We start from the raw sequence: 12,845 nt of genomic DNA, 5'->3' as shown, positions 1-12,845 counted from the left end.
GCAGCATGTAAAGTGTTAACCGCCACTGTCAGTTCCTGGTTGCTTTTTTTAATCCGTTGCTTGAAATCCTTGCCTTTTATTGGTAAATTTACTTTATGGCATACATAAAGAGCTGTATTAAAAAATAAATTGTGTTGTAAAAGCATTTGGTAATGTTTATTAATATTGACAAGTCAGGGAGCAGCAAACTCTATTGCTAGAAGGATAATTTGTGGTAATACCAGCTAAGCATTTGTAGCTTATAATGACGATCTATAATCTCAACACGTGAAAAAGTTGGGGGAAGGATAATTCCCCTTATGCCTGGAGAAAACGGAGGTGACCGTTCTGCAGCCGAGATGAGGACCATCCCCTCGTTGTCCTTCCCGGAGGAGGCAGGCCTCCGCTCTGGGCCCAGGCGGGGTTTCCTCGGTCAGGCAGCCCTTTGCCCTGGGGAGGGTGTCAGCACCATCAGCAGCCTCTCCTGTGTGTGCCTTTGTGTGCTGGGGAGAATCTATAATTGGCTCAGTCTTGAATCATGGACTTGATATTCCAAGAAAGTACAGAAGGAGAATGACGCTGGGCATAACTAGTGTCACAGACTATGTGGCCTCCCTCTTGTCATTTGCATGAAAGGCAAATAGACATTGAAGGTGTATCTCGAAATTAAGGGTCTGGGGAGAAAGAGTGAGCCCATTGCCGAAGGATGTCCGTTCGTCCCTTGTTCAGTTCTGTTTCTGCTTGGAGAGGTGAGCGAGGCCGGGGGAAGCCTCTCTTCTCACTGGGTTTATGAGTCATTAGTCGCTTTGGAGACAGAGCGCATTTCGAGAGGCAGCGCGCCTTGCAGGGGCCCCGGCCGGTCAGTGCCACTCGGCCAGGTCCTGCTCAGAGAGGAGTAGGAGGCTCCCATGTGGGCAGCAGCAGATTTTTATTGTTGCTGTTGTTGTTAAGCCTCACCCAAGGATTTTTTCCCCCACATTGATTTTTATTTTTTTATTTTTTAAAATATATTTTATTGATTTTTTTACAGAGAGGAAGGGAGAGGGACAGTTAGAAACATCGATCAGCTGCCTCCTGCACACTCCCTACTGGGTATGTGCCCACCAAGGTACGATGCTCTATCCATTGAGCCAAACCGGTTAGGGCATCCCCACATTGATTTTTAAAGAGAGAGAGAGTTGAAGAGAGGGAGGCGGAGAAAGAGAGAAAGAGAAACATCGATGTGACAAAAACACTTTGATTGGTTGCCTCCTGCATGTGCCTCGACCTGCAACCCAGATACGTGCCCTTGACCGGGATTCGAACCCGGTAGGCACCCTTTGGTGCTCGGGCCAATGTTCTAAACACTGAGCAAAACTGGCAAGGACAGCAGCAGGCTTTTTCGAAAAGAGGGTCATTTAGACTTTGGTGTGGATCTGGTTCACAGAATGTCCTGTCTCGTCCATGTCTGTGCTGAGTCCCCCTAGAAGCACTGTGAGGTCATGTTGATGGTCCGGGACCAGGAAGCAAAAGCCCCAGGCCCCGGATGACTTCCGCATGTGGAGCCCTCAGACCAGGGAGCTGGATGCTGGTCCAGGGGAAGGAGTCAGTTAAACTGAGAACAAGGAAAACATGACCTTATTGAAGCCCTTCCTCTTATATTTTTATTTCATTTAAAGGTGGGTGGTCCTGCTGCGGGTTCCCTCCCACTGCTTTCCCCAGGGACAGCTCCTGCATCTCCGTGCTGGTCTGCCCACAGGGCTCAGACAACCTCAGCTTCTAGGAGGAGAGTCAGGAGGGCAGCCCTTAGGTTACTGGAACCGAATCCCCGCCCCCCCCCCCCAAGGCGTCCCCTGCCCACTGGTCTGCTCTAAGCTTCTCTGGGCAGAGGAACTTGGGAGAAGGTGGAACATTGGAGGCACTGGGCCTTGAACCGCTCTCTCAGGTGCGAGGTGCTGCTGTTCGTTCTCCTAGCCTTGCCCCCTGGTCCTGGCTGTGGGGGACAGAGATGGGTGAGCCCCTTCTGCACCCCTTAGGGAGCAGCTGTGCCTGGAGGCTGAGGGGGGGATGATGGGTCTCTCCTTGCTGCCACTCACTGAGCTGCTGTTCCAGGTGGCCTGGGGGAGGTCTGAAGCTCAGGCTTTAGGCAGCGATGAAAGAGCCATCGCCTTTCCCTGTGTGGACCTCAGGAGCCACCGGACAGGGACCAGCACTCGGCGGGGGCTGCCCAGGAAGCTCTTGTACTTGGAATGTTGTTAGGATGGGAGGAGGGTGCCTAGACCCCACCTTAGATTGAGGAACCTCTTTAGCAGAACTGAACAATCCCTTCTAAACTAGGCCCACAAAGAAGAGGAAAAGTAAACATTATACCGCTTGTACATCAGCATTATATTCTGCCATTATATCATTTGCCGGTTAAAGCAGATGAAATCTCTATACATTTCCAGACTCACAACAGTACGTACTGCAATGGTTTGATTATATCATTTGCCGGTTAAAGCAGATGAAATCTCTACACATTTTCAAACTCATAATAGTACCGCCATGGTTTGGGTGAGCGTGGACTTGCTACCTTGGTGAGAATTGTGTGGTTGAGAATCTGTGAGAAGGAATGAGCCTTTCTCTCTGGTTACTTGTTAAAAGGTTCAGACTTGCTCAGACTTAATTTCTCATAAAGATGCAGTTCTCTTGAGCAAATAGCTAGAAACTGTTAGAGGTTCATTTTTTTCTTTGTCTTTTTGGATAGAAATGTAAATCTGTGGAAGTCAAGGTGAGCTTACTCAATGGGCCAGGTGTGGTCTGCGAAGGGGCAGAGCTAGGGGTGGGGAGAACTTGAGCCTGCTCCCCAAAGTGGATGGTGAGGACCTGAGCGTGTGGGGAGAATGATCCTGCACCGAGGACGGAGTGAGGTGCGTGGGCCCCTGGAGCGGGGCCACTTTCAAAATGGTGTTCAGCAGTGCTGCTGCTGCTTTTTTGTTTTGTTTGGTTAATCCTCACCTGAGGATATTTTCCCCATTGATATTTAGAGAAAGAAAGGAGAAGAAGGGGGAGAGAGAGAGAGAGAGAGAGAGAGAGATCGTGTGTGCATGACGGAGAGAAATAAAGAAGTGTGGATGTGAGAGAGAGACACATGGATTGGTTGCCTCCCGCACACACTCCAATTAGGCCGGGGATTGAACCTGCAACCTGGGTACGTGCCCTTGACCAGGAACCCAAGACCCTTCCGTGTGCAGGCCGGCGCTCTAACCACTGGGAACACCGGCCAGGGCAATGTTGCTTCCTAGAGGAGAGTGAAAATCAAGCAATATTCACAAAGATGTCCCCTGCTGTCCTTCCTCCCTGATGACTTCCCGTGGCCAGGAGCAGTTGGACTTTGTGAAAGGACAGGACCAGACTGGGAAAATAGGAGTGTGCCTGGTAAGGAGAAAAGAGGTGACGGAATTTCCATTTTAATCAAAATGCTTTGCAGTTGCTGAATGTGGTCATGGCAGTGAGGGCTGTGGTCTGAAGGGTGACAGACTGTGAGCTCATACACATGTGTACTCTCCTTCAAAGCCGGCTGGAATTCTAGTTCCGTATTGGCCATTCTGCAGACTGTGCCCTGGAATCTGTCGGTCACAAGTCCCTTGAATGAACCCAAGTTCTTTTCCTTTGAATTAGGAGAAGGCTCCACTTCCTCACAGTCTTTCCTGGGTGTCCAAACAGCAATGAAAGCTACCTTTGAATTAGGAGAAGGCTCCACTTCCTCACAGTCTTCCCTGGTCCGAACAGCAATGAAAGCTATGCGCAGACCAGTGCTGGGCTCCACGGAGCCGCCAGGCCTGGGAGGCGTCCCCTTCTCTCTCCTGGACTCTGTGCTTGGCCCTGGTCCCTCTGCCGTGGGAAGGACCTTTGTTCTTACACTCCTGTGGGGTCACGTGGGCGCCTCTGGTGAGCTGTGTGGGGCACTGAGTCAGTGGGTCAGGTGCAGGCCGGTGCCCTTACCCCAAGGACTGGACAGGTAGGACACCTGTGTCTCTGAAGGCGGGCGAGGGGTTGGCACCAGAAGAGAGGCTGGTGATGAGATCTGGGAGATACTTTCACCGAAAGGTAGACCACACGTGAAGGAAGGAGGTCATGTATGAGGATGTTTTTAGTGAACAGGTTTCTGCGATTGGGTGTCGATTTTTGCTGAGGCTCTCCCATGCCGACTGCGTGGGTGTCGTGGGACGTCACCCGAGTGGACAAGTGGCTCTGCGAGAATAAACAGTGCCGGGGAGGCTAGGAACAGGATGTGGATAAGACTTCTGAATAATAAACTTTTGGCTCCAGGCGGGACCAGAACCTTAGCTGTCACCCACATCACTCTACAGGTGATGACCATCACTCTACAGGTGATGACCCTGCAGAGGTCGCCATGGCATGGGTTTGTCCAAGGTCATGAGCAGGTTCATGGCCGAGTCGGGATAAGGAGCCAGGTCCTGGGGCTGCTCACCGGGCAGCCTTCCCTGCCCCTGCCCCTGCCCCTGTGCGGTGGAGGGCTGGAGCACGACACCTCTCACACAGCCCCAGTGCAGTCGGCCAAGAAAGCCACCGCCACCAGTTGCCCACCAGATATTCTCATCTGGAAAAAAGGCAGGGAGTTACCCAGAAAGTGTTCATCTTGGTGAAGAACTTGATGTGAAAAGGAGGTGGGAGTCCAAGGGCCGGTAGAGGGTAGTGGCTGCTGAAATCGAAGACCGGTCCTCCAGAGACCTTTTGGGAAAATAAAGCCGAATGGTGCTTGTCCTCCCTCTTCCTCCTGACAGCCACGTCCTGGGAAGCGGGCACTCCTGGGAGCTAGGAAGTCACTAGTGAAGGGAAGGACGAACATAAGTAAGAGTGAAACTCAGACTCTGCCAGCCACCACCCTGACCATGAATGTGGGCAAGAGGTTCACTTGCTGAACCACGTGTGACTAGAGCTTTGGCCACTCCCTGGACCGCCTGTTAGAGAAGCACATATCTGTCATGCCTGCAGGCGACAGGACACTCAGTCATCACGCATGTGCGTGCTCCTCGTGTGTGTACACTCTCGTGTGCCTGGAGCTGTACAGCGGTCTCCCCTTGTCCACGGTTTCGGGGACCCACAGACAACCATGGTCCGAAAATACTAAGTTTTTCCAGCCACCGACGCCGTCTGCTCCTGACGTCCAGCCACTCACATCGTCATGGCTGGGTGATCCAGGATCACCTGAAGCAGGTGACCGTCCTTCTGATGTATCTTCAGAAGGTCAACAGCAGCCTAACACCGTGTCGCAATGTTGATTTCACTTCATCTTACCACGTAGGGATGTATCTAACCATCAGAAGAATGGTGGGTAGAATATAGGGAGGTATTTTGAAAGTGAGACCACATTTCCATAACGTTTATTATAGTATAATTGTTCTATGTTATTAATAGCTATTCATCACTTACTTTGCCTCATTTATAAATTAAGCTTTATTCTATGTATAGAGAGAAAACATAGTACATAGTATAGGGTTCGGCGCTATCGGTTTCAGCATCCCCTGAAACATATCCCTCATGGATAAGGGAGGCTAGGCTACTGTGTTCCAGAACATGCTTTGTCCAGAATGCTGCTAAGACATGTCCCCGTGCCCAGCATTGTGAAATACACTTAGAGTCAAGAATGTTCAGTTAAAATGTTCTGTACTGTTACTATTTCTCAATTGGGACGGATCATCGTGGCCCGGAGAAAGATAACATGGGGGTGGGGTGCACTACACTGTCATGGACGAGGGTGTGTGTGTGTGTGTGTGTGTGTGTGATTGAGAAATCAGTTGTTGGCTTTGGCAAGGAGTAAAGGGAAAGCCAGCAACAGCGCTGTGATTGAGAAAGAGCCCTGCTTGGGGCTGGGCGTGCCTGCTGTGGGCGCGCGCACACTGGACACCCAGGCCTCAGGCAGGGACTGCGCCGAGGCGGCTCACCTGGGCCCCGGGGTTCTGACACTGCGGGTTCTCACTGTGGGGTTTGGAAGGCGATGGCAGTGGGTGGCTTAGTGTAGTTGCCATGATCTGGGCCCTAAGGCCCAGACTGCGCGCTGCTGGCTCGAGTGTATAACGCTCCCTCCCCTCCCGCGTTTATCTAGAGTCAGTACCAGCAGCTCTCTCTCCAGCCTTTCACTATGGCCTTAACACATCAACATTCGGATTGCAATAGTATGTTGTCTCTAAGGGGCCTGTATGCCTCCTGCCGGCCCCACCAACCTGGCTCCTGCCCTTGGCTGCCGCTGTCCACCCTGTTCCTCGGGGCCAGGCCCCTGGGCAGGTGAGGGGCAGAGGTGGGTCGGGCAGAGGCAGGGAAAGGCCTGAGAACAGGAGTGTGGGTGGGAGGGAAGTCCGTGTTCTGGGCCAGATGGCCCACACACCAGCCAGCCGCTCAGAGCCCAGCGTGTGCGCTCGGACCCTCTTCCCGGTGCTCGGCTCCCACTAGCCCGCCTGCTTCCCTGCGTCGTGGTGGCTCCATTGCTGGCTCCTGATGGGGCCATAGGGCTGGTGGGAAAGGCCCTGGGTTCGGGAGTAGGGGCAGGGCACCGTGTCGGCTGGGCCTGCGGTCACTTGTCGACAGGGCCTCTGTCTCCTGGGGCGATCCCATGTGCCAAACCCACCCCTCAGAACTGCAGCGATGGTCCAACGCGGTAACGTGTAGGACAGTCCTTTGGAAAACCAAACATGACCATGACCACCTTTCATTCATAGACTATTCCCTGGTTTCTCGAAGCCTCTCTTTCTGTGAGGGCCCACCCTGCAGCAAGACTATCGGGAAGACCTAAAGCTGGGCTTAGGGGAAGGTGTGCATGTTGCGGAGCTGCTGTGGTTCTGAGAACATCTGGAAGCCCGGAGAGAGGAGCATCTCGTGTCCGTACAGCTCGTTACTGAGCGTGTTCACTGTCTGCGGCACCCCACCGGAGTGGGAGCTGGAGCGAGGCAGGGTGCAGGTCTGGCCCTCCTGGGCCCAGCCGTCTTGGGAGCCGGGCCCTGCACAGCTGGACCCTGCACAGCCGCAGCACAGAGAGGGCAGTGCTCTGGCCGAGGCCCAGGCTGTCTGACTGTCCTGGGCTTTTTCCTCCCACCCTCTGAAGTTGGATCCGATTTTGGGGTGGTTTTTTTTTGGTGTATGTGCCAGTGAGTGAGCAGTAGGGGGGTCCTGTTCTCCTACCCCTTGGACCAGGAACAGGGTCTTCCTTGCAGGGGTCCGTAGGGAAGAGGGGCCTTCAGGCATCTGTCTCCACCAGTGCCCAGCTCCGGCTCCCACTCCCGCACCTCCTTCCTCCTGTCACCTGCCCGAGGGAGGGCCTCCTGTCCAGCCAGAGCAGCGGCAACCTGTCTTCTCCTTTTCCCACAGGAAGCTGCACAGCGGGATGAAGACGTACGGGTGTGAGCTCTGCGGAAAGCGGTTCCTCGATAGTTTGCGACTGAGAATGCACTTACTGGCTCACTCAGGTAGGCACGGAGGCCTCCACTGCCCCTCCCCGAACCGCCAGCCCCCTCCTGCCCTCTTTCCTCCACTCAGAGAATGGACGTCCCCACTGCTCGCCGGGCCTGGCTCCACCTTGTCCCGTGGGTGCTCCCTCCAGGTTCATGGAGCAGAAAGTCCATCCTGATGCTGTGCTCCACCTTCCAAAGCAGAATGCGGCCTCATTAGCAAAACAGTGGTGGAATTAGGTTCTCGCTCTCTAATGAATCTGACTATTGGGTTCACATTATCCAGGAGCCTTTAATTAAATAGATATAGAAAGGTTGGAACACAGAGCTAGTTACGCGTGCTGTGTTTTGCAAGTTAATTTTACCCCGTTCCAGCGGGGTCGCCTAGGCGGCTGTCGGCATTTTTTCTCGTGTTTGGGCAAAGCTGCTCTGCCCCATTCGGTTTAAATAGGGGAGAAGCCTTGGCCCAGGGGGGCTGGGTGTTCATGGTGGGAGGCCCAGGGTCACTGCTTCAGTTGCAGAGCCCAGCCCCGCCCCGCCCGGTCCCCTGCCCGGCCTGTGCACGCTTCCTTCTCGTTCCCTTCCTTCAGCTTCGGCGGCACATTTTGGGGGAGAGGAAGGGACTACCTTCTCATTTGGTCTTGCTCTCCCCTCGTAACAGCGGTCAGCGTCTGCTGGCTCTCCCCCAGATTGCTTCAGCGGCTGACCCCCAGGCAGCTTAGCTTTTGTGAAATGAGCATGGGCTTTGGGTCGGGCAGATGAAGGTTCCATCTTGTCTGTGATATGTGCTAACTGTGGGACCTTGGGCAGATCTGCCTTCTGAACCCTGGTTTCCGCATCTGTAAATGCAGGTGTTGCTCGCTCGTGTACTTCCTTGTAGTATGAGGTGGTAGAATGTATGTTAAAGGCGTCTGTAGCTCGCTCCCTGGCATACAGTTGCTGTGTAACGAAGGGCGATTGCTTCTGCTTCCACCTTCCTCTTTGCCCAGCTGTGATGTCACCTGGGGCGTGCTCCTCTCACCGCTCTCCGGAGCTCCCTGTCGGTGGGGGGCTGCAGTCTGTCCTCACTCCATCTCCCGCCCAGACAGTCGTGTAGGTGCCGCGTGGTGGTTTTCAGTGCCTCGGCTCACTGCCTTGCCTGAAGGGCCCTCACCCCTTCTCCCTTCCTGTTCTTCCCTCTTCTACATCCAGGGGTCGGGCTACACTGAGGGGGCTGTCTGTCTTGGCATGTCCCCTCCTTCCGCCTGTCTTTGTGTGTCCCCTTCCTCCTTCCCGTCCGGCCTTTCCACCCCACACCTGGCTCCACTGCCCATCCTCGTGCCGCCTGCCTGTCCCATGTTGGCCGGCATCCCGAGTCCAGGTGTCCCCGCACTCAGCGTCTGCCCGGTGCTCATGGCTCCTTTGTTCTGTTTCTGTTACTTGCATCGTCTGTCTTCTTGCTTCCCTTCAGCTTTTTATGCTGCTTAGGGTTCAGTGTGGGTGGGTTTCATGAGCTGTCTGCCAGCAAGGCTGTTCGACCTCTGGGTTTGCTCTACCTGCAAACCCCTCACTCCCTCTGTGTGGAATCACCTTCCCCGTCTTCCCAGACCTTCAAGGTCCCTTCTGCAAGGCCGCCCTTGACTCCTCCCACCCCCAGCAGGATAGTTGCGCCTTCTTCTGGGCGCCATGTCTTTATCGGGAGCATCTCTGGGCACACTCGTTCTTCTTCATATCATGGCTATTTGTGGACTTGCCTTATCTCTTCTACTTGGGAGTCAGGGTTAGGAATTTGTGCTGACCATGTGACCTTGGGTAGGAGATGTAAGCTCTGTGAGCCACCATGTCCCCATCTGTAAGGTGAGCATTCGCCTGCCTCTGAGCGGCTGTGGCTCACATCAGATTCTTAGCGCCGTGCTTGGCACGTGACAGGTGCTCAGCGTAGGTAGCCTGCCCTTCCCTCTGCTTCTCTAACAGACGGTGAGCTGCTTAGAGACAGGTCTGTCCCACAGACCTTTCACCCCTTCGCTGGGATGTCTTGAAAATAAAATAGCAACGAGGGCTTAGGGAGGCAAGACCACTTGCTAAATTGTTAAACAGTAAAGGCAGAGACATGGCATTGCGGGGGCGGGTGTTGGATCTCTCCCTCAGATCCTGGTGGCACTAGTCGGGTCTCCCATCTTCTGGCTCCTGCTCTCCTTGCTGGATAACAGAACCGTGTGATGTGTAGAGGAGATGTGCAAGATGTTCTTGCTGCCTGTGTTGAAGGCTCCATGCAGGAAGCTGACAGCAAGAATGTTCCCTGAGGGCTGCAATGCAGACCCATTTTGCAGAAGATGCCCAAGGGCTGGGGCTCCAGAACCCTGGGGACTGTTTTTTTTAAAGGGGGCAGGTCATGGAGAAGTGAGCCTGGGGCCCGGGTGGGGCCGTGGTGTCCTGGCTTCCCCTGAATGTCATTGCTGTCTCTTGCACGGGCACATTCCTGTTGTCTCCTGCTCAGCAGAGCAGAACAGCATGCCCTCCCTCGCTCTCCCTTGCTCTGTGTGCTAGCTGTCCCCACCCCCTCTTGGCTAGCATGGGGGTGTTTGTTATTGTAGCTCTGGCACTGGGCCAGGCCTGGCTGGGAGCCAGCCTTGTGGGTACAGTGTGTACAGTGAGTGCTGAGCCAAGTTTGTCATCATACACGATTAATTTTTTTTTTTTCTAATCTGGAAGGGGTGGGGTGAAGGAGGAGGCAAGGAAAGTGTTTCTCCCATGCTTGAGCCGAGCCCACATTGAATCCGTGGAGCTGTTATTTGTGAAGGCTGATGGCTCTGGCTTGTTTATCCCTCAGCGTTTCCCCCCTCTCTCCTCTTCTCTCCATTTCCTTAGCCTCGGAAATCAGCCTGTGTGAGTCTGTCAGTGACTAGACTGCTAAATTTACATTCCTAAATCAGTTTTCATTGTGTGGAAATTGACAATTTGTTTAATTAGAAGTTTGCCCTGTAGGAGGCCCTTCCTAGAGACAATTCTTTCTTTCTCTTTCTCTCTCTTCCACTCTCCTCCTTTTTTTCTTTTCTGAGACCCTCAATGGTAGTAGTGAATGTTCAGTTTAATTGAAGCTTTGGTTTCGATTTGAGTGTGTTAACTAGTCAAGTGTTTGCAAGATGTACCTGATGATAACAATAAGTTTAAATGAACCAACATTAACCTCACTCATTAACTAATGAGACTGATCTGGCGAGGCCCCGAATTCTCAGAGGCAGTTTGGGGGCTCCAGGAGGGTTTGAGGACTGGAAAAGAGGCTGGGGCCAGAAGAGTGGCCACCCCCATGCTTTGCGGAGCTGGTCCTCCTACAGCATGAACCTTGGGTAGAGGATGGTGGCAGTGAGCGGGGAGGAGCCCAGCCCCTTGGGGTCCCAGGGTCACTCTGCCGTCCCCTTCCTCACACGTGGCTGCCCCACCGCTGCGGAAGCGGTAGGGGTGGATGCTGTTTCTTGGGCGCGCGCCTTATTCTCACTCGAGAGGTGATTCCTAGCTCTGGGGTGTCCATGCGAAGTCACAGCCTCGGTCGGTGACTGCAGTTGGTTCTGCGATTCGCTAGTGTATGGTTTCCGATTGGGTAATATCTCCCACAGCTTGGCTTACCATCCTGGTGGATTACAAGTGAGCACACCCAGAACTGCTGGCCCCTGTTTTTGACTTGGCTGTGCACTATTTAGAGGTTCGCATATTTCCGTGGCCTGCTTGCATTCTGGCGGTGCCCTTCCTTTTTGGAGCCAGCGGACATTTACTTAGCAAATGTACTTTACCCTGGAGAAGCCACAGCACCCCTGCCCTCAGGGAACAACTCCTGTCCAGTAGGGGAGATGTTTGACTAGAAGGCAGTGGGGAAAAAAGGTAGAGTGTGCAGAGAACCATGAAGAGTTCTGGGAGGCATTCAGAGGCAGAGGGTGGTAGACTTAATGGGTGGTGAGAAGGGGATTCTGAAAGGAGCTGGATGAGGAAGGCCAGCTCACCAGAGTGATATGCATGGAGTTGGGGAGTGTAGGCTGTGTGGTGGGGGTGGGAGAAGGAAGGGATAGAGCAAGGTTATGGAGGGCCTTGAGTAGCAAAACGATATGCATTTTACCTGCATCCCTGGAAAGCCACTGAAAGACGGAATAAGAGATTAAGCCCTCCCGGCTCTGGAATAGGAAGGCCTGTGGGCTTTTTGATGTAGACTAGGCAGGAGTGTAGGGTTTATAAGAGTCCATGGAGAGATGGCATGACTGGCAGGCTATCTGGGGGCATGGCTGGAGTATAGAGAGGCCGGTGCCTCTTGCACTGGTTAGGGGCACACACCTGCCTGAGAGCCCAGTGCTGTTAGGGGCCTGTCCCCTGTGCTTACTCCTTGCTCCTCTCTGGGCACTGTAAGCAGCCATGGCTTTTGAGAAATCTCCCTCAATATACCCCCTTCCCATAGCCAGAGCCACTGGGACAGAAGAATATGGAGCCGGGTGATGATTGTCTGATGCCAGCTGCAGTGTGGGTGGCCAGGGCACATCACCTGGGGCCTGGGTCATCCATCTGGCAGGAAGGGGCAGGAAGGGGCAGGAGAGGTTGGGGCCAAAAACCAGATTGCTTTCCCCTGTTCTGATTGGAAAGAAAATTACAAAATGTTAAAGATGTGTGGATCGTACTTGTTCCCTTTTTTCTTGTTTTTGGAACACGTAAATTTGGGGTTCAGGGTTCTTCTTCCCAAAGTCAAGGAAGGTGGGGGGAGCAGAATAGCTGGAGGAGCCCCTGGGACTGTGAGGGTGAGGAAATGAGCTGGGAGAAGCCCCTCAGGGTGCACAGGAGGCTCTCAGGACCGGCAGCTTCCTTCTCTCATTTACCTCTCTCCTTCCAGATGAGGTGTCTCCTGAGAGCAAGAGATTGGGGGCTGTCCAGGCAGGCCGAGCCCATGGTCACTTCATGCCCTCTGTCCAGTGAATGTCACTGCTCCCTTCTGGTTAGCTTTCCCCTCCGGACAGAGCCAGGAGGAACCTTCCTCAGGCCCTTTAACTACCCCCCCCCACACGCCTACAGGGGGCACGATGGGGGGTTGGGCACGATGGAGAAGGGCAGTGTGCGGTGCGGTGCGTGGCTCAGAGGCCCCACCGCCTCCCCTTTGGTCCGTGTGGATGCCAGGTGTGGCGAGGGGACAGGGCGAGGAGCAGCCGCTCTCCGGGGCTCGCGTGGAGCGCTCTCCCTCTCCCCTCCCCGCTCTGACTTTGGCCGGCTTCCCGAACTTTTTCCCAGAGCGGTGTCGTCACTGGCCTGCCGGCAGGTCTGGATGTTCTGCCAGCATTCCAGAGAGTTTATGATCGCTTGCAGATGTGCCTCCAAGAACACACTGTACCCAGAGCAGAAATTAATGCAGGCTTGACTGCTGTCCAAGCCCGTCCGCGGGAGAGGAGAAGGAAAACAAAAACTGTTTAATGCTGTTTATAAATTATAAACCAG

General features: G+C 53.9%; 1 protein-coding gene across 2 annotated transcripts in view; it reads left to right on the top strand.

Annotated features, from left to right (window-relative positions):
- The window catches only part of ZBTB16 (zinc finger and BTB domain containing 16), a 191,686-nt gene that overhangs the window by 89,092 nt on the left and 89,749 nt on the right, over nucleotides 1-12,845 (top strand). For both annotated transcript variants that reach the window (XM_005856826.2, XM_005856825.2), the window contains exon 3: nucleotides 7,324-7,421. In XM_005856826.2, the coding sequence (XP_005856888.2) occupies nucleotides 7,324-7,421 (98 nt within the window). The remainder of the gene's footprint in view (nucleotides 1-7,323; nucleotides 7,422-12,845) is intronic.

This window comes from Myotis brandtii, unplaced genomic scaffold, assembly GCF_000412655.1.
Source record: "Myotis brandtii unplaced genomic scaffold, ASM41265v1 scaffold105, whole genome shotgun sequence".
Taxonomy (NCBI): Eukaryota; Metazoa; Chordata; class Mammalia; order Chiroptera; family Vespertilionidae; genus Myotis; species Myotis brandtii.
The sequence above is the reverse complement of the archived record's forward strand: the minus strand, read 5'-3'. Positions and strand labels throughout refer to the sequence as shown.